The sequence below is a fragment of the Canis lupus genome, chromosome 10 (assembly GCF_048164855.1).
Source record: "Canis lupus baileyi chromosome 10, mCanLup2.hap1, whole genome shotgun sequence".
In the NCBI taxonomy this organism is placed as follows: Eukaryota; Metazoa; Chordata; class Mammalia; order Carnivora; family Canidae; genus Canis; species Canis lupus.
In genome coordinates this window covers 72,702,384-72,723,419 of record NC_132847.1, presented here as the reverse complement: position 1 = coordinate 72,723,419, position 21,036 = coordinate 72,702,384, and the positions used below count along the sequence as shown (strand labels likewise).

The window sequence follows — 21,036 nt, the reverse complement described above, 5'->3', positions numbered from 1 at the left end:
TAGGATCCACTGGGTGATCCATATTCAGACTTTTGATGTCTATGTGTGTCACTTTGGGGTCTCAGCTAAGATCTCCATTTCTCATCCAGTTGCAGAGTCATAGACTGTATTTGAGCCTCTGCTTTTTCATCTATAACATAGTGATAGTAAGTCTTGTATATTTTATAATGGTTATTCTTTTTTTTTACTTTCATAAATTTATTTTTTATTGGTGTTCAATTTGCCAACATATAGAACAACACACAGTGCTTCTGTAGATCAACTAATATAATAAATCTAGAGTTGCTTAGATAAACCAAAAAATTCTAGAGCAAGTGTGAAGCTTATTTGAAGAGTTATAGCTGTTACCTCCACCTTTTCTTCCTTCTGGAAGTTCCTTGTATTGTTTCTCCTTTCTGGGATTTCGCTCTCCCATTTCCCCATATGTGAATCTAACATGGTCTTTAAGAACTAGTTCAAAAGGCTCTTGCTCCATGAAACTGTCTCCAAGTTTTAACCCCCAACCCTTTGCTATACATTTTATGAGGTTTAATCCTGCTTACTTGTGTAAGAGCTATTTTTAATATACCTTTCCTAAGAAAAACTACAAGAGACTACTCATGATCATCATGATCATCATGATCATCATTCCACTGTATCTCTCAAAAAACCTGTCCCTTATTTAGAGCATAAGACAGTCCCTAGATTGGTAGAGATTGAGTTTTTTTTTTTTTTTTTTTTTGGTCTTGCATGTGTGGAGTTTTCAGGAGCTAGGGTTCACATATTTGCATTTCATTTATTTAAAAACATCTTTATCATGTGCCTCCCACATTCCAGTCAATGCCATAGGTGCTGCTGATATTACAGTTAACAAAATAGACAATGTCTTTTTATTTATTTAATGTACATTTGGAAGAGCAGTTAATAAAATAAATACATAACAAGGTCAAGAGTGTGATATGTTTAATGGAGAAAAATAAAGCAGAGAAGAGGGATAAAGCATGAGGTTACAAAGAAGCACTGTACATTTAAAAACTCCATTATAGGCATCTCCGTAGCCCTTCCACAGCATTACTGTCATTTATATGAATAAGGAAGTCTCCAGGTCATGTAATTGGTTACCACTTCTGTGTCACCATGGCCACATCTCTTTGACCTGACCCCCTACATTCTAGGAGCTTAGATCCTACATGGTATAGATGTCATCTCATAGATTACATTGAGAAAATATTCACTCTCCATCCACCACTTGAGGAGAACGTGCTTTCCTGTCCCAGTGATACCGGCCTTGGCCATCTCACTGGCTTTGACCACTGAGATGTTAGCAAGTATGACACAGACAAAAGCTTGAAATATACTTACACAGTGGAGTTTCCTTCTTGTGCCTTCTCACATCTCTGTGGGAATACGCCCCAGAGATCCTGCTGGTCCAAAGAGGATGAGAGAGGTGTGAAGTAGACCTAAAACCAGCCTGCAGCTTGCAGCAAGCAAAGCCCAGTCTGAACAACCTGACCCTGACTTGACCCATAGACACGTGAATGAACACAATTGTGAATGAAAAAAAAAAAATTTAGAGTGGCTCTTCATGGTGGTAACTAGCTAATACAAGAATCAAGGATTACATTTCAGCTTATCCATTCTAGGTCTTCACCTTGGCCAACTTTCTTAACTCCTTAGACTCTCAGTTTCTTCATCTGTAAAATGGTAATTAAAAAAAAAAACAAGCATCATGGATTTGTTTCGATGAGGAAATCAGTCAATATATATGAAGTATCTTGTGAATGCGCAGTAACTTTTTTTCTCTCAACATCTGAAAGCTTTGAGCATGCTTCCTGGTTGCCTCCTGGAAATATCCAGCAAGCTCAGCTCCCAGACATGGACTCTGGCTAGGTTTTTTGGACTGCTCTGACTTCCTCCTTGCTGACTTCACCAGTCTTCATTTTTCTCTCTCAGTGGTGACTCTAACATTTTTTTTCTTTTTTGCTTGAGAAATTTCAATAAGCGTGTAGCTCTAGTTGGATAGTCCATGCTGGCATTTGAGCTTCCAATATGTGTTTATAATTATGCTGCATTATCTTAATTACAAGGATGTGAGGAAGGGAGTAGGGGGGAAGGATTTAAAAAGAAAACTGTTCAGAAAAATGCTCCATGAAAAATAACCCACAGTTAGGGGAAGACAGGCCTGTGATTGGGGTTGTAATTGGAAATGGCACTATTAATACAATACTTATTCATTCTATATAATAAAAAGATGGGAGCGCTTTTCACAATTACCCAGTTCCAAATGAAATTAACATTCCGTGGCATTTCCCATAAATGGTTGGTTTGCACACATCAGTGGAGACAATTAGCTTGGAAGTGAGTGACGGCAGTGACTGGAGAGAGGGTGAGGTAGGAAGGGTCAGGCCCATCCAGGCAGACAAGGGTGAAAATGGGAAGACAGTGAAGATCAGAGCAGACCAGGACAAACAGTGAGACTCCAGTGTTTGGACTTGCAGGTCTAAGCCACAGAAGTCTTTATGGTAAGCTCACTGAGCAGGTGAGTGCAAATATTTGCATGAGTTGAGTTTCCTTAAGTTTCAAATTCAGCTGTCCACAAGCCCTCCTGCTCATTAAACCCATGCCCTCCTTGGCTCTCTGCCTGAACCCTCTAGTTCTCTGGGAATCCCAGAGTCTGAGTTTTGGTCTTGCCCGACAGTCTCTGCCATGCTGCCACTGAACTCGCTGAGGTGGATGGTTAAGATGAAATTTCTTCACACCGTGACTTTATTTTTTCTTTTCTGTAACGAATATTCTGATTAGGTTTTGTAGGCAAGTTGGCTGCAGTAAGGAAAACATCACTGATGTTTTTCCATGTTTTTAAAGGATTTTATTTATTTGTTCATGAGAGACAGAGAGAGATAGAGACACAGGTAGAGGGAGAACCAGGCTCCATGCAGGGAGCCCGATGCGGGACTCGATCCCAGGACCCCGGGATCACGGCCTGAGCTGAAGGCAGATGCTCAACCACTGAGCCACCCAGGCATCCCTGTTTTTCCTTTTCAATTACAAAAGGGGAACATTCAGATAACTTTTAGATATATTGGGGTGTTGTTACCTCTCAAATCATAGTTGGATACCATTCCCAGGATTCATACTTGATTTCTCTGTATCTCTTCCAATTTAGATCTAAGTCCAATCATTCCTATCTATTCTAATCCCTAAATTTATTTATATATATGTGTATATATATATATATATATATATATATATATATATATATATTTCTGGATACATATCTTGTTTTCTCTGTCCTTTGACATTGCCATAGTCAAGATCTGTATCTTCTTTTGTCTAAACTTACACAGCCTTTTGAATAAATGCATAGTCATTAAAATTGGACCAGGGTTAGTATCTTGACTCAACCAATAATTAATATTGGGACCCTGAACACATTTTAAATTCAAAGCTTAAATTCTTCTGCAAAAAGCAATTTATTGAAGTGCTTAGCGCATGTGGTTGTTGTATTAAATTGGAAAATTCAGGTAAAACGCTTAGCACAGTTACTGGCACATGCTGAGTGGCTCAGGACATTTAAGCTCTTGTTATCATGAATATCATTATCCATTATTTTCCCTCTTCCAAACTGGCAGTCCTATTAATCTTTCTTAAGTACATCTCTGACAGTGCCACCCTTCTGACCAGAATCTTCCTGTATATCTATATCTCTCGTAAGACATGTATGTATAATCTTTCCTATTATACAGAGTAAAGTTCAAGTGCTTAGCTTGGCATTCAAGTTTCTCCCTGAGGTGTTCACAACCCCGTCCGTTCTCACCTCATTGGCAGCACTGACCCTCCAGGAGCACTGAGCTCCAGTCATTATAAATGACTTGTCATTTTTTTAACTGAAGAGGACTTTGAACTTCTGCGTCTTTGTGCATGCCACTTTGGAAAACTCTCTCATCCTTGTTTGCTATGCCACACGCTGCCTGAGAGCATTGCTTTAGTCCCTGTGCTTTGCAGGTGAATGCTGAAGTCAACCAGACAGGTGGACTTCTCTCTCCACTTGGCTTTGTGGATATAGGAGCTCCCGATCTACCTCTTGTCTTTTTAAATTTTTGTTTTTTAATTTTGGTGCTTGAGTTAGAGTTAATTGGGGAACTTTTTTTTTTTTTTAAGTTTAGCCCAGTTCTGTCCTCTTTAATTTAACTTCATCTTGGTGTAATTCATTGCATCATCAGGCTCTTTTGAGGACTGACTCTGAAATTTCACCTGGATGAATGATTTCCAGCAGATTTCTCCCTGACTTGGATTTATTTCTTTTTTTCATTCCAGTCTATAATTGCTAGAGATGTGCATGTCTCCCCCTCCTTTTCCTCCTCTGCATTCAAATACAGCTCAAGAGTAGATGCTCTGACCATGAAGAGAGGCAGGCAGGAGGTTAATGGGCTTCCTTCTTGTCAGTGTCTTCCTTGCTCGGGCATCATTAATTTACTACAAACAGGTGGAAACTTGCCAATCCGCTGCCCAGCTGAAGACTTGCTACTGTACCTTCGCTATCTTCTACCTAGAACCAGGCAATGGATCAGTTGATTCTGAGCCCAGATGCATGGACAAGAGGGTTCATGCCTGTGTGTGTGTTGGAAGGAGGAAGAAAGGGAACTGGGAGGGGCATCTTCTTGATCTTGTACACATGAGAGCAAGGTCAATTTCTTTGAGTTTCTGCAAAGGGGAAGACAGTTCAGATTGAAATTTTTTTCTTCGATAATTCTCAAAAAGGATTTAGAATAAAAGTTAGAACCTCATGTTTTAAATTTATTGAATAATGGACCTCTAGGGTCATCATTGGCCTGATGTTTTCACTGTTAGGTAATATTTGGATTTCTTCCATGTTATTTTTTGAATGTGTCTTCTCTGATTACTTCCAGTTTCAGACGACTTGTCACCTCCACCAACTCTTTTTTTCCATAGTTTGAAAGCTCTGCCATATAGTAGACTCATAATATAATAACTATTATTATTATTATAGTTGATATTAATACTATTATTCTTAAGATTATGGATCTCGGTACCAGACATATCTAAATCTGAATCCCAGCCATCCCACTTATCAGCTAGATTACCTTAGGGCAGTGGTTCTCAACCAAGGTGATTTTGCCTCTCCAGGGGTATTGGACAATACCTGGAGACACTTTTGGTTGCCACAACTTGAGGAGGGGACTAACAGCATCTCACTGGCAGCAGCCAGGGTTGCTGCTAAAAATCCTACAATACTCAGGACCGTCCTCACAACAAGGCATTATCTAGTCTCAAACATGAGTAATGCCGAGGCGGAGAAAGCTTGCTTTCATCAGGAACTGGAACTATCTCAGGGCCAATCTTTCCATCTGTAGAAAAGAGATGTAAATAGTGTTTGCTTCACAGCATCATTGAAAATTTCATGAAATTTTATCTTGGACACTTTAGCAGGTGCCTGGCCTACCGTAAGCACTCACAAGAAACTAGCTCCTGCAATTAATAATAAAGCATGCATCATGGTGCATGGGGCTTAGTGATAGTAAGAAGGATGTTAAACATTGGTACTAGTACTAGTACTGTGGCCCTTCAGGTAACTTTTCTTCTCCCCTCTGTCTTCCTGTTCCTCATGATACCATTCTAAGCCTTCATATTGGACTAGCTTTCCATACCTGGCCTGTTCTGCTTTGCTAGTTATATCTTTCTTTATTTTTCTTTTTAAGATTTAATTTATTTATGATAGAGAGAGAGAGAGAGAGAAAGAGAGAGAGAGGCAGAGACACAGGCAGAGGGAGAGGCAGGCTCCATGCCAGAGCCCAACGTGGGACTCAATCCTGGGACTCCAGGATCGCGCCCTGGGCCAAAAGCAGGTGCTAAACCGCTGAGCCACCCAGGGATCCCCTGCTTTGCTAGTTATGTCTTTCATGTGACATTCAGATCTCAACACAGTCCTCCAGGCGTGGTCTGAGCTAGACACAGTGGAGCTGATGCCTTTGGGTTCTAAGACTTTTATGTTTCTATTCATGTTGCTTTCTTAGCTGTTGCCTTACTGTTAACTTTCACTGGGATCTCTGAGGCCTCAATTATTGAATGGAAATGACATAAGGAGAGGAAGGAAGAAAAGCTGGCTGAATGTATGTTTATAAAATGTACATTTTTGGTGGGGACTCAAAAAAAAAAAAAAAACCATTTGGACCCTTCTATCTAACCCAGGGTCCAACTTCCAGAGGTTGAAACCAGGAGGTGACTGATGAGAGATAAAAGGTGAGGAAGGAGAGGCAGACACTCAGGAGAGACATAGCACCTGTTGTTTATAATCCCTGAATGCGGGATCCCTGGGTGGCGCAGCGGTTTGGCGCCTGCCTTTGGCCCAGGGCGTGATCCTGGAGACCCGGGATCGAATCCCACATCGGGCATCCCGGTGCATGGAGCCTGCTTATCCCTCTGCCTATGTCTCTGCCTCTCTCTCTCTCTCTATCATAAATAAGTGAAAGTTGAAAAAAAAAAACTAAAAAAAAAAAAAAAAAAAACGTATAATCCCTGAATGCTCCTTTATCAGAACAGTAGCAGGAGCATGAGATTCCTGCCAGGGTTCTCAGAACCTGCAGTTGTGTTACTACGTGAGCTTTGTTTGAGGTTCTATCATCACAGCCTCCCCACCCCCACCCCGTCTTTCCTTTATCACATTTCTCTACCTCATTGTGCACATCGAGCAAAATGAGAGCATTCCTCAAGACCCATCCACCCGTGCACACAGGCTCCCTGTGCAAATGGCTCCCTAGGATGGATCTCTATTATTTCACCAAAAAACATCAGAGGAAAAATTTGTTCTGCTCCACTAAAGACATGATTTCCAGTTCTTTCTACTGTCTTAGCTTAGTTTTTTTGGCTGCTCCCTGGGAAAAGGATGGAGAAAAAAAGAGGTATCCATAATACTTAGCTGAGCGAGTTTAACCAGGACTGCATAAGGAAAGAAGACAATAATTCAGGATTATCTAGCCATGGAATAAAAATAATTCCTCAGATACAGCTGTGACACCATATCCACATCGTAGCCCCCATAGGTATTTGGGACAGCCCCAACATGCCACAGCCTGGTCCCTTCTCTGCTCCTTCCACATCCTTCTTTCGTTCCTCTTAGTATGTGCATCACTTCAGCAGTGGTTCAAACCACAGGCCTCCGACCAGCCTGGGTTCCAGACTGAGCTGTGTCCCTATAGGGTGGTACTAATGTCACTCATTTCCCAGGCTTGTGGTGAGTGGGATATGAGGTCATGGTGTCTGGCATAGAGTAAACACTCAACAAATCAACAGAGATGAGGCAGTGGTATCACTGCTGTGCTTATGTGAACCTTTCCTGTAGGTAGCCCCATCTCCATTTAGTAAGTGAAGAACACCTAAAGATCAGAGAGGCCGTGTCACTGTGCTCCAGGAGAAATGTATGCGACAGGTCCAGGATTTGAACCTCGGTGTAATAAGATCATTTTGCACAATGTTTCTGTCATGTTATTTTCTCACTTCTTGGCGTGGACACTGGCAATATGATTAAGGATGTGAAGAACAGAATTTAGAAGGCCTGTGTTTACTAAGCTATAGCAAAGTGGCACTATTGCCAACTTGAATTGTCTGACTCTTTTTGTTTTTCTTTTTTTTTTAAGATTTTATTTATTTATTCATGAGAGACACAGAGAGAGGGAGGCATAGACACAGGCAGAGGGAGAAGCAGGCTCCATGCAGGAAGCCTGACATGGGACTCGATCCCAGGTTCCCAGGATCATGACCTGAGCCAAAGGCAGACGCTCAACCCCTGAGCCACCCAGTGTCCCTCAATATTGCCAACTTCATAGTGGCCCAGCTGATCAAAGGCTTTCATGTGCATCTCACAGAAATAATGTATTTCCTGAAGCTCAGAGAGGCTTGGCGAGGTGGCCAAAGTCACACAACAGCTGAACTGAATTCAAGAGTGAGTCTTCTCCTAGATCTGCTGAGTTTTCAATTAGGGATCCTCTGCTCTCCCCTCCCACTGATGTTGCTCGCCAGTGGTTTCTCTTTTCAGTTTTGTGTGGTGGCGGCATGTAATCACGACTAATAAAGCAAGCTCGCTCTCACTGTCATGGAGGAATGGGAAATTGAAATTATAAGTCATTAAATGGAAAATCCCGAGCCTTATAGTAACGCCAACTCAGCCTCAATCCATTACTGCCTATATATTTAGCCAGTCTATTTTTAAGAGTTTAATATTGAGAAATAGGACATATTTATAATGCAGCTGCATTAATTTCATTCCCAAATCCCTACCATTTGCTATAGTTGACTTACATGTGTTTAAATTTATAACCACCCTTTTGCACTGGGAAGATAATGCCCTTAGTTTCAAGGAAGATGGGTGGAAAATCTGCCAGTTGAAGTAGTAAGATTGTACAAACTCCGTATTCCACTCCGTGATAAACTCCTCCCTCCCTCCACCATAGCATGGCTTGGTAATGGACTTATGTGGCAACGTGTGTTTTTCATAGCCCAGATTCAGTGCCCAGTCATAGACACACCTTGAATCACTTGTTCACTCACTCACCAAGTGTAGCCCTGCAAGCCCTGAATGGGTGTGTTCATTATGCCACTGAAGAGGGACACTTCAGTTTCAGGTCATTGTTATTCCTGAGATATTCTCCATAATTATCATTAATGTGGATTAAAGGGAAGCCAGCTGAGAGGGGTTATTTTCATCTACTCCAATATGCAAGTCAGTTCGTTAGATCACGTTTATGGGCCACACTCCAAGATAATCCGTGGAGTAGCTTTTGAAGATATCTGTCCAACTCTGCTATTCATAGGTTGTATGATACTTGAAAAATTAATTAATCTTGGTGTGCCTCACTTACCCATTTGTAAGATGGAAATAATAATATGCTTCTTGACAGGTTGTATACCAATCACTGCCACAATAGTGCTGTGTAACAAACAGCTACAAAATCTCAATGGCATCCAATAATAAACATCAATTTGTCATGTGTCTAAGGAATAGATGGAGTGTTGCGCTCATCTTAGATGGGTTTATTTATCATCTACAGGTTGGCAAGGGTCAGTGCCCTAGACTATAAGAGAAGGGTCAATGCTCCATGCTGCAGAGCTGTGACTCTACCATGTGCCATTCACCTTCCTTGGACCAACAGGCCAGCTGAGGCAGGTCCTCCTTGTGGTGGTGGCAGGTGTAAGCATGTGAGCAGAAGCATGTGGTACCTCTTAAAGCCTATTCTCATAATTAACATACGTTAACTTTCACCCACATAACATTGGCCAAAACAAGTCACTCGGAAAATCAAGGAGCAATGAATGAAGTACATTCCACCCACAAAGAGGCTATAGCAGTGGTATGGGTGAGGGGTGAGGCGAAGAAATGAGGCTAATTATTATTCCATGCACCACAGTCATTATGAGAATTACATTAAATCATAGCTGTTTACCTTAATGCCTATCACATTATAAACACTCCATAAATGGCATAAACTTTATTATTACTGTTATTATGATTACATGACTAATGAGATGTCCTTGACAAATTGGAGCAGTACATTTTAGTGAACTTTGGGAACAGATCAACCAGAGAAGTCTAAGCTAACTCTCTGGTGAGAAAAAGTAAAATCATGAAAAGGTTAAATTCCTGGGGAGGAAGAGAATAGGGGTAAGAGGGTGGGCATCTCCCCCCACCCTTTGCTTCCAGAAAACCGTTTCCTCTGGCTTGTGATGATGGAACAAGATCTTTATCAGCTGTATATTTGAGACCTGGGAATCCCTTAGAGGTCAGAGCACAAACTTGATGAGCATCACGTAGTGAGGCATGAGGGCAGACAGAAGCCATGAGCGGAAGTTCTGGACTTCACAGCAGCCACGGATGATAGTAAAGTTTATACATGAGAGGACGACAGGGAGTTAGAGTCCATAGTCCTGAGTCAAAGGCGATGAGTTACCCAAAGGGGAAGGGAAGAACACAGCATGCGTTAAGCTTTGAGTCAGCACAAGGCCCTCTGCAAGCTTATCTCACTTAAGCCGGCTAACAATAATGATAATAAAGGCTATACTTCGTTGAGTGCTTAATCCGTTTTGGGTACTGAGCTAAGCACATTGCATATATTATTGCATTGAATTTTAACCAGAAAAAAACCCACAGAACCCCACACTTCTGGAGGGAGATTTAGGCTCATGGTTTTACAGGAACTGGGGCTTAGGGCCATTAAGAAACATACCCAATACCTAAAGCCACATGGTGCCTTGGTGAGAGAATGGAGGTGAAACCCAAATCTGTGGGACTCCTGCACCGCACGCACACCATGCCCAGAGGATCTGAGATAGCTGGGTAGGCACTGGAAACGGTAATGGGGCCAGAGGGCAAGGCTCCCAAAGTAGGTGGGCTTTTTGAAGTAAGGTTTGGGAAAGGAGTAGGAATGATAATGAGACCACCCTCTTCTTAGTTGAAGATGGACTTTCTTGGTAATGAAATCATCTCTCACTTTAAGCTCTGGAAGAACCAAACTGCAGAGTTTTCTGTACAGTCCTTGCCCCTGTCGCCTGCTGGTGGCACTCTTAATATCGTCCCCTTCACCTGGTTCTGCATTTGATAAGGCTCTGATGATTGGCTTCTCCTCCAGGAATTTTCTAGAGCCTTACCACTTGCCGAAGGAATTGGAGAACATTGCATGTTCTCAGTGGTCTTGTCACTCTTCTCTGGTTATTTAGCATACTCCTTTCATCATGTTTACCTGTCTCTCCCACTTAAAGAGTGTTGTGCTTTCAAAAAGGGGCCACATTCTGTTCATCACGGCATCCCCAGTGTCCATGTCCGGATACAGCACCCAGTGCCGGTGTTGGCTGCAGAATCCCAGCTGTAAAATAGGTGGCACACTGGTCCCAGGGAGCGCAGACCCGCATACTTGGCCTTCCTGTGCAGTTATAGAAAGGATGAATCTGGGAGAAGAAGCTGGCTAGTGTCTGTGAGTCCCAACAGATTCTGGACTTGCCTCTGCCCTGCAGGTTTGGGCAGAAGATGCTGATTTGCTATGACTGATGGTTTAAGATCTTTTTGGCCATGAAAATAACAGTATTAACTCTCATTGCCTAAATGCTTACTCCGCATCAGGCACTGTGATAAGCATTTTAGCATCTCATTTAATCCAAAAACAGCTTTATGAATTTGGAATTGCAAACCTCAGCTTAACACTTGGGAAGTCTGAGACTTTGAATGGTTAAGTGGTTTGCCTACATCTCACAGCTGGTAAGAAGCAGGGCTTCACATTCCAGATTGCAGCCGATCCCAAAGCCTTCCCATAGCCATGCCTTGCTCTCCTGGTGCTACTCAAGTGACCGAGAAGGCTTTGACCCTGTCTGTCCAGTTACTTGACCCTTTCTCTCTTACAGAGGACTTGTCAGCTTGATGTTTCAACTTCAGCCCAAACTTTGGAAATCTTCTGTGCCTCTCTGGGCCCTATAAAGATAGGAGAATGTAGGGGACAGCATTCTCAAGAGATACGAAGGCCCTGCAAACTCAAGAGTGCAGTTCTTGTGGTTACTGCATTCATCTTATTGAAGCACAGTTTCATTTACATTTAGAACCACAGGGCCACGGAGTTGGAAAGAATCTTCAAGACCATCTCTGTCCTGGCTAGGGACTGTGGAACCAGCTCCAGAGAACCTGGAAGGTATTGTTTTTAAGACAACAGAGGAATATATTACTAATTTTTATTCCATCATTCCAGCTTAATACAGTTCTCCAGCAGAAATTATGACCACCCTCCAAGTCTGCTGTGCTAGCTGACAGGCCCGAGATCTTGTATGTAAGAAAAGGCTGTTCCCAAGTTTTCCAATTTATATTTGCTGCTGTTTGTTCATTTGTCTTGCCTGTAGGCGCTTGCTTGAAGATAAGCTGTAGCAGGCATCAAAGGTTTAAGAAAATGTGTGGGAGAAAAAAAAAAAAACACTAAAAAGTGAGAAAATTCTATCCATCAACTTTTTAACCCTGAGAATTGGGAAGAGGTGGCCATTTTAAAAAATGTGTATATGGGTTTTGTTTTCAATTTATTCTACTAGTGGAGTATTGTCATCTGGCTAAGGAATACTGACTTCTTTTTGTTCGTTTTTTTCTTTTCATGAAGAGATGGCTTCTGTATGAAAATTCATGCTAGATTCAGCAACTGGATTCTTACAACTTCCAAATGTGATGGTTCTTTGCATTTATACTAGGTCTTCCTAGCTGGTGTGTGCTTTAGGACTGGGGTGTCTTCTTATTTACTGTCACCACAATCCTGGCGTCTAAGTGTGCTCAGTCCAAAGCCAAAGGGAATATGAACCATGAATGAACCATGTAATAATCAGGGTTGTCCAGAGAAACAGAACCAATAGGAGGTATCTATATCTCTATTACCTATTGATTATATATATATAGATTTTTTTTCTATCTCTCTAGCTATGTACCTATATCTCTGTCAACATCTATATAGAGATTTGTTTCTGTGTTTATTTGTTTTAAGGAAATGACTCCTATGATGCTGAAGGCTGACAAGTCCCAGATCTTCAGGGTATACCATTAGGCTAGAGATGCAGGTAATAGGGATGCCTGGGTGGCTCAGCCTTTTAGTGTCTGTCTTTGGCCCAGGGTGTGATCCCAGAGTCCCGGGATCGAGTCCTGCATTGGGCTTCATCCATGGAGCCTGCTTCTCTGCCTATGTCTCTGCCTCTCTCTCTCCCTCTCTCCATGTCTCTAATGAATAAATAAAATCTAAAAAGAAAAAAAGAGATGCAAGGAACATTTAATGTTGTAGTTCAAGTTTGGTGACTTGTGGGCAGAAATCTTCCTTTAGAGGAGGTCAGGCTTCTTTCTGTGAAGACCTTCAACTACTTGGAGGAAGCCCATTCTCATTACAGTCAAAGTGTGAGCATGCTCAAAGTCTGCCAGGCTAAATGGTAATCTAAAAAATCTAAACAACAACAAAACAAACCTTCACAGAAATATCAAGAATAACGCTCAACCAACTATCTTGGTACCATATCCCAGACAAGTTGATACAGAAAATTAAGCATCACTGGATCGGAGGTTAAAATTATCTTAGAATTTGGGGACTTAGAATAATAAACACAGGAGACCTGAGGGCTAGACCTTGATCTTCTGTGGACTTTTGTCATGACTTTGTCTCTTGGTGCCTTTGTTTTCACAAATGAATAAAAGAGGAATGATATACTCTCTGAAAGAATTTTCAAAGTGGATATTTAATAATGCAGGTGATGTTCCAATGAATGACTGAATGAATGAATACCTGAATGGGTAGTTGGACGGTTGGGTGAAATGATTGACCAGTCATGAAGCTGAAGGGTAAGCAAGAGGAAGTTTGGTAATGAGTGCTCTTGAGCACTTGCTATGTTCTAGGAGCTCCGTCGGACAAGTTATGTACATAATTACATACAGTCGTCCCACAGCCCTACAGACATTTACAAAGGAAGAAGGAGAGCGAGTGACTCAATGGCACACAATGGCAGAGCTAACATTGGAATCGAGTCTCTTTCTCTTGCACTGGATGGTAAAGCCAGTGAATACTTGCCTGTGGCTGGTTCTCTGAACCTAGTTCTGTAGGGAGACAAAGCTCACAAAATGGAGCATGACTTGAGCCTGAGACCTGTAGGGTGGACTGTGTTGACCATCAACATGGAGCAAGATTTCTCTGGCATAGCTGGCCAGTCTCCAGTCAAGGTGGACCCCTGGCTCCAGCCAGGGCCAGGTTGCCTGGGCTCTTTGCCTGGATCATTTAGGAGGGGCTGGGCTGTCAGAGTCCCTTTCCAGGCCCTGAGAAGTAACATTCAAACCCCAAGACCGGGATATCCTTTTCCATCCACCAACGAACCAGAAGGATGTGTGTAGGGTGGTGCGTGGAGTGGGCCAGGGTCCTCTGTGTCACTGTAACCTGGGCCCAGATCCCAGGTCTGCCATCCCTAAGCTGTGTGACCCTAGGAGATGGTGTGACTTCTCTGAGTCTCAGTTTCCTCATTTCTAAACACCAGCTAATGACACTTAACCTTTCAAGCCTGTTAGGAGGAGTAAGTGGGAAACCATAAGGAGATGCCAGGCTCCTCGTCTAGCAAAGAGCTGGTATTCAAGAATGGTGGATTTTCTTCCTGCATAGGCTTGATGAGTCTAGAAAAATTAAAGAGGGTGATAAAAGTGATGCCAGAACCAGAACCAGAACCTATACAAGCGTTGGTGGTGGAGCAGCCCAGGCTGTGTGTGTCGAGGGGGGGCTGTCGTATAATTACTGGGTTCTAAGGTAGACACAGCGTGAAGGGCAGAGGATCAGCCCGGAGCTTGTCTGGTACCTGGGAATCATATGCCTTTGCAAAGGCCCTGGAGCCCCGGCCTCTCTTCCACCTCTGTTTTCCCTTCTCCTGCCTTCTCTGTCTCCTCTCCTGTCCTTGCCTCTCCCCTTCCTGTTCCCTCTGCTGCCTCTGCCCTTCCACTTTTCTGGGCCTCTTCCTTTCTTGCCCCTTGCCTTTATTACTGAGCTCTCTTTTCCTTTGCATTCTTGTTTCCCTCTCCCTCCCTCCTCCCCTGTTCTCTCCTCCCCTCTCTGTGTCTCCTCTGCTGGCCCCAGCGGTTCATAGCCATTAAACTTGACAGTGTCTCATATGGTGGAAAGAGGCAGCTCCCCCTCCTCCCCTCCCTTCCTGGGCTGACACGATGCTCACATCAGGCACCATCTGTTGCGTTCATCCAGGCGACGGGTGAGCATTTTGCTGCTCTGGGGAGGCAGAGCTCAGCGGGGACCAGGAGGTGGTGTGGCTTGTTTGGACAACTTGATATATTGATATTGATAGAGCTACCGAAAGGGCTCGGAGGGGCGGGGGTGGTGGAGAGAGGGAGGCAGGATGCAGTGGGCCATGGAGGGCCCGCACAGGCACTTCCCCATAAGTGTGGGCACCTGCCACTGCTGCCAAGGCCAGAGCAGCCAGACAGGTGAGTGAGATCTGCTACCGCCGGGATCAGAAACCCTTGCAGCTCGGAGGAGCAATCCTCCCCTCTCCATGTCATCCTCACCTCCCGGCCAGTCCAGTCTGCATCCGTTTTGGAGAAAGGAAAGCAGAAATAGCAGGATGGGAGGAGGCTGATCGTTAGGATTGGTGAGTGGTAGAGGCACCACAGAAGGGGGGGTGTATCAGTTGAGGTCTCCCCTGGACAAAGAAGGCACCCTCAGATGGGACTTGCAGGAGGAATTGAATGAAGCAGGTATTTATAGGGGCGTGGGCAGAGGGAAGAGGGTCGACATGAGGGTATTGAAGACCCAGGGACAAGGAATATCAGGAAGCCACCACTGACTCTTGGAATCATTGAGGAGGTGGGGAGAGGCATTGGTTTTCCTGGAGCCTTTGAGGACAGGATCTGCAGCCAGGGGCCCCCCACAGAAGCTGGAATTGTCAAGGGCCCCAGACTCTCAGGAATGGGGTGCAGAGAGGGATAAGGGGTGAGGGAAGACCCGTCTCCAAATTCTCTCCTCCTGTATCCCCCCAAGGGCTTCCCACTGGGCAAAGCCAACTGCGAGGAGCAGGGGTGTGGTCACAGAGGGTCTGTCCCCAGGACATAGAGTGGGGTGGGGATGGATGGAGGGCAGGGGAGCAGATGGAGAACAGCCAGTGCAGATCAGGACTGAACATGTGTTCCGGTGACTGCCCGTGCCAGGAGCTCGTGTCCTTAACCACCATGCACAAGGCTCCTGTACCTTTTCCAAGGAGTGCGTGCGTGGAGGGTCCATAGAGTCCAGCTCTATCTTGCAAGTGTGAGACCGCATCACCCAACCCCCAGCCTACTCGACCTCTCTCCTCAAACGTGTGCCGGACACCAGGGGTTCACAGCTCCGACCAGCTCGTGGTCTCAGTCCTCTGGAACATGTTGTCTCCCAGAGCTCCTGCTCATTTTGAGAGGTGCCTTCATGAGGCCTCTGTGGATGCCAGGCCAGACTCCATCCTCCGACCCCGCCTCATCCTCGTCTTCCAATCAGCCACCACCTCCAGAGGGAGCGGTGCCTGCAAGGGAGCTCTGAAGCGTGCCCACTTCTCTGCCTCTCCCTCTGTTACCCTATCCAGGGGATCACCTCGTAGGTGGGCTTCTGCACAACTGCCCCGTCATCCTGGTTGGTCGTCTTACTTCCATTTCTGCCCATCCCCCGTGAATCCTGCTCTCTGCTGCCAGAACAATCTTTCCAAAATGAATATCTGGTCAAGCCACTCTTCTGTTGAAAACTGTCAGGGCGTCCTGTCTCTAATAAGGCCCAGAGGGTTGGGGTCGGTGGTGGGGTTAGGACTTCCTACCTCTCCAGCATGATCTCACGTCACTTGCTTTGGGTGTTTGAGGACCAGTGGGTGGTGGTGCAGCCCCCTCCATCCACCTTCCCCTCAGAGGGCTCTTGGTCTGGTTCTTCCTCTCCTCACTTCCCCGCTCCCTACCGCTTCCTTCTTTCAGTCCCAGTACCCACTCCTCGAAGCAAGTGCCCAGGATTTTCCTAAACTAGGTCACATTCTGCTAACAGAGCCTCCGCATCCTCTCTCACCTCTCCTTTGTGACATATGTCACTTAAAAATTTTTACACGTGTAAGTCAATCATTTCATTAATCGTGGTCCGTCCTATCTTTATGGCGAGCATCATGCCAGGGGCTGTTCATCATTTCACCACCGCACCTTGTTATGGACCATACCCCCACCCCCACACAGAGCCATGTGTTGAAGTCTTAACCTCAGGATGACTGTGTGTTTATCTACTTGGGCTGACATAACAAAATACCGTAGATAGGGTGGCTTCAACGACAGACACTTATTTTCTCCCAGTTCCGGAGGCTAGAAGGCCAAGATTAGGACGCCAGCACAGTTGGGTTCTGGCTTACAGATGGCTGTGCTCACAGGGCCTTTCCTGTATGTGGGGAAAGAGAGGGGGGAGAGAGAGAAAGAGATTTCTTCCTCTTCTTCTATAGACACGGATCCTATTGGATTAAGACCTCACTGTCATGACCTCATTTAACTTTAATTACCTATTGAAGGCCCTGTCTCCAAGTACAGTCACACTGGGCATTTAGGGCTTTAACACAAGAAATTTGGAGGGACACAGTTCAATCCATGGTGACTATATTTGGAGATAGGATCTTTAAGAAGTAATTAAAATGAAATGAGATCATTAAGGTGGAGCCCTAATCAGATAGGACCATGGTGTCAGTAAACGAGGACGAGATCTCTGTCTCTTTCCCTCTGTCTCTGCCTCCCTGCCTGTGGCTCTCTCTCCCTACCATGTGAGCACACTGTGAGAAGATGGCTGTCGGTGAGCCAAGGAGAGAGACCTCGCTAGAACCCAACCACCCTGGCACCCTGATCTCACACTTCCGGCCTCCAGAGCTGTGAGAACATAAATTTTTGTGAAGTTACCCAATCGATGATTTCTGTTCTGGTGGCCCGAGCTAAGACAACACCTCCTGTACTTGACACAGATACATTATGTTTTTTGTTTTTTGTTTTTTTTCTGAAAACACTGTTGAATGGATGAGTGAACGGATAAGAAAATGAATGAAGGCATGAATGTTGGCCAACCTGAATGGGCCCTGCCCTTGGAGGATTCCAGACTTTTGACCACAGTATAGTCCAGCTCTTACAATTTGGGGCCAGTCACGCTCATCTCTGGGTTTAAGCCATCAGGACTGGGCGTGGGGAAGTGCTTCTCAGAATTGGAGCGTAGCCTCTTGCGGGAAGGCTGTGCATCATAGGCTTGGAGTAGGTGTCCCATGTTTGGGTTGTTCTCGGTTCACCTTTAAGGAGACCTAATGGAGAAATATAGGGAGACAGCAAGACAGGCAGATGAGAAAGTTATGCCACCTCATGGCCCATTTGTAGAGTCAGTTGTCTTTCCTTAGCAAACATGGATTACCCCCTCTCCCCAGCCTGTGTCCTCAAAGACAGAGCTTCTCGCAGAGCCCCATGCCCAAAACAGCCTTCTGGATGTGAGCTACGCCCCAGTCACATCTGTCTAAGCTGAAAAGCTTACCTGGGAAAACAGGAGCTCCTTAGAAATTGGTGTTGGGATGTTCAGAAGCCTTCTTTGTCCAGTCCGGTGAAATCCCTTCAAAGAAACAGGAATCTTTTGCACATACCATCTCCTGGCCTCAGACAGCAGGTAGCTCCAACTGAAGAAGCGTCCTTGCCTCTGGAGACATAGATGGAGGGAGGGCTGAGCTTGGAGGCTTCAAAGTTGGGACTCTCTTTGGGAATTTCTCAGAACAAAGGCAGTGAGGCCATTTAGATGATTTCCTTTGCTTCTTTCCCATTTCCTCCCCTTACCTTTTATGTTGTCCTCCTCCTTCCTTCTTAAGCTTTTGTTTCTTTTTTGTTTTTCTTTTATCTTCACCTTTTTTTTCTCTGTCCGTCTTGACCTCACTCTTACCATTCTCTGGAACTTCCTACCAGTTTCAATTTTGAAATTTTACAGAAACGAGACTACTAACAAATCCATCCAGGGTATTGATTAAAATAGAGCATTGGACTGGGATTTAGGAGGCTTGACTTTGCCACTGGCTAGCCTGGAGTGAGTCACATGCCTTGTTTGGCTGGGCTGGGGGGTGAGGGGTGTGGCTCAGTTTCCCTTTCAGTAAAATTGGGATATTGTACCAAGTGATCTCCATGTCACAGTACTGCAGTTTTATCTTCTCAAATGTTACTTGACCCATGATGTCGTCTTCCCCCACCGCCACTGTTCTGGTTCTGGCTGGCTACGCCAAAGCCTCTCTGCACTGGTCTCTCCACCTCTGCATGCATCCTCCGCATTCTTACTAGGAATTGTTGTCGGATGAGACTTATTTTGAACATGCCAATTTTCTGCGAATTTTCAGTGAATAGCTTTTGCCATTAGGGTACATTCCAGACTCCTCAATGTGACTCACAGTGATCTTACCCGCCTGGCCTCGTCTCCTCTTTGCATGCTCCCTTGGAGCCACATTGAACTCATGCCTTGCTCTTTCGGGCTTCGGATCTTTGCCCATGCCTCTCCTCCTACCCAGGTGCTCTTTCTTATCCCAGATCTCTTTAGTAACCCTACTCTGATTCAACTCCCTTTGCTAATTCCTATTCCTCCTTCAGGTGTCCCTCTCTCTAAATAGTACCTCCTCCAGAAAGCCTGCCTTGACCTCCAGGATGGGTGAGAGGACCCTTCTTGGTGCTACTCTGGTACTCTGAACTCTCCTAGCACTAAAGTATTGCAGTATTGGGAATGCCTGGATGGGTGTCTTCCCAAACTACAAATTCCTTGAATCACAAATTGGGTCTGACTTCTTCTCACCCTATCTCAAGGGCTCGGGGCAATGCCTGGAATGGAGTGTGTGCTGAATGCCTCAGTGAGGAGCCAACAGATACCGGTGCCTGTGGCTTCCGTCTCATCGTGGAGGGAGGGAGCTCCAGGGACTCAGGGTGGCCAGGCCCAGTCCTCTAGGGGCTGGGGGCAGGCCGAGCCCTAACCTCAGCCCCATTGCCCACCCTGTAGCAGCAGCTGAGGCGACGCAGGAGACCGTGGAGTCCCTGATGCAGAAGTTCAAGGAGAGTTTCCGCGCTAACACGCCCATCGAGATCGGTCAGCTGCAGCCAGCCCCACGCAGGGCCTCGGCAGGGAGGCGGAAGCGGAGGAGCAAGTCTCGAGGTAGGCCCTCCCTCGGCGGGCTGTCCCCAGGTTCTGAACGTACCAGGAGGAGATGTGCCCCCTTCCCTTGTTTCCCAGTCCTCCCATAATCATGCCGTACTGTCCCTGATCAGTCATCTCAGCTGAGGCTTGAAGACAGCTGACCTGTGCCCCGGGGGGGTGGCGCTAGTGTCACTGAGCCCCAGCTGCCTCATCTGAGATGGGACTGGACCATCCGTCTCCTAGAGCAGCTGAGAAGATTAGCAACAGGCACCTCAAAGCTCCCTACATTTAGTGGGTGGCTCTCCAGAGAGCACGGGAGATGCAGATGTTCTCGTGGAAGGCATCCTCACGCTGGGATCCCGGAGCAGGTTTGGGAGTCGCTCTTCGATAGAATAGCATCGTGGTCAGGGGTGGGAGCACTGTAAAGTAGGTAGAACTGGATTCAAAATTTCGATTCTGCTGTTAACTAACCGCGTCACTGTGGGCAGGTCGCTCTGCTTCTCCACACCACTCCGAACCCATGGGATTGTTACGATATCTTAGCACAGTGCCCAGCCCAGCATGCAATAAAAAGTAGATGTTTCCCTCCTCCCCTTCTCTTCCTCCTCTTCCCATCATCTCCTCCTCCTCCTCCTCCTTTTCCTCCTCCTCCTCCTCCTTGTCATCACCATCGTCACCTCTTTCTTCCTCTTGTCATCTGTATGACTCTGTAGATGGGATGGGCCCCCTTATCATTGCTTGGCATCCGAATCCCTTCCCTTCCCTGTAAGCTTACTCAGTAGCCTCCAGCTCCTCTCTTCTTCTGGCCTCTCATGTCTCTAGTCCCTGTGAACATTGTTCTGATGGTGCCATTCCTCTTCTCCCAGAGCTTTAGTGGCTGTCCAGGGCCTTCAGAAGTGCCCAGGATTGTGGAAAGGACCATCCAAGGCCATTGTGGAGCCCTGGTCTCTGCTGTCCCACCTAAATCTGCGTGTTCCACTACCATGTTCCTTTTCATGCCGTTCTCCCTGCCTTAAATGACCTATCCGGACCCTAGGAGCAATTGCTGTCATTTATGGACACTTAGTTACTCCAGGCAGCAAGCTAAATACTATATACCTCTCTCTTTTTTTCTTTTTTTTCAATTTGATTCTCAGCAACACTACATAGAAGGTACAGCTAAATATCATTTTATAGATGATAAGGCTAAGTCACGGGAAGCTGTGGGCACTTGCCCAAAGGGATGCCCTCATCAGTAGGAGAGCCTGGAAGAACTAACCCAGCTGAATTCCAGATCTTTGAACTGAACCACTGTACTCAGAACTGGCCAGGCCCTGCCTGTGTTCCCAACCTAACTTGCATGGCACATTCCACGAAGACGCCGCTGGCTGTCACGGCCAGAATT

At 45.4% G+C, this 21,036-nt stretch overlaps 1 protein-coding gene across 4 annotated transcripts in view; it reads left to right on the top strand.

The window, feature by feature from the left end:
- Positions 1 to 21,036, top strand: part of ASTN2 (astrotactin 2) — an 851,085-nt gene that overhangs the window by 227,292 nt on the left and 602,757 nt on the right. For 2 of the 4 annotated variants that reach the window (XM_072842535.1, XM_072842534.1), the window contains exon 4: positions 19,518 to 19,670. The exons of 1 other annotated variant lie outside the window; for it this stretch is intronic. In XM_072842535.1, coding sequence (XP_072698636.1) covers positions 19,518 to 19,670 — 153 coding nt within the window. The remainder of the gene's footprint in view (positions 1 to 19,517; positions 19,671 to 21,036) is intronic. One more of the 4 variants, XM_072842537.1, reaches the window with a different exon arrangement.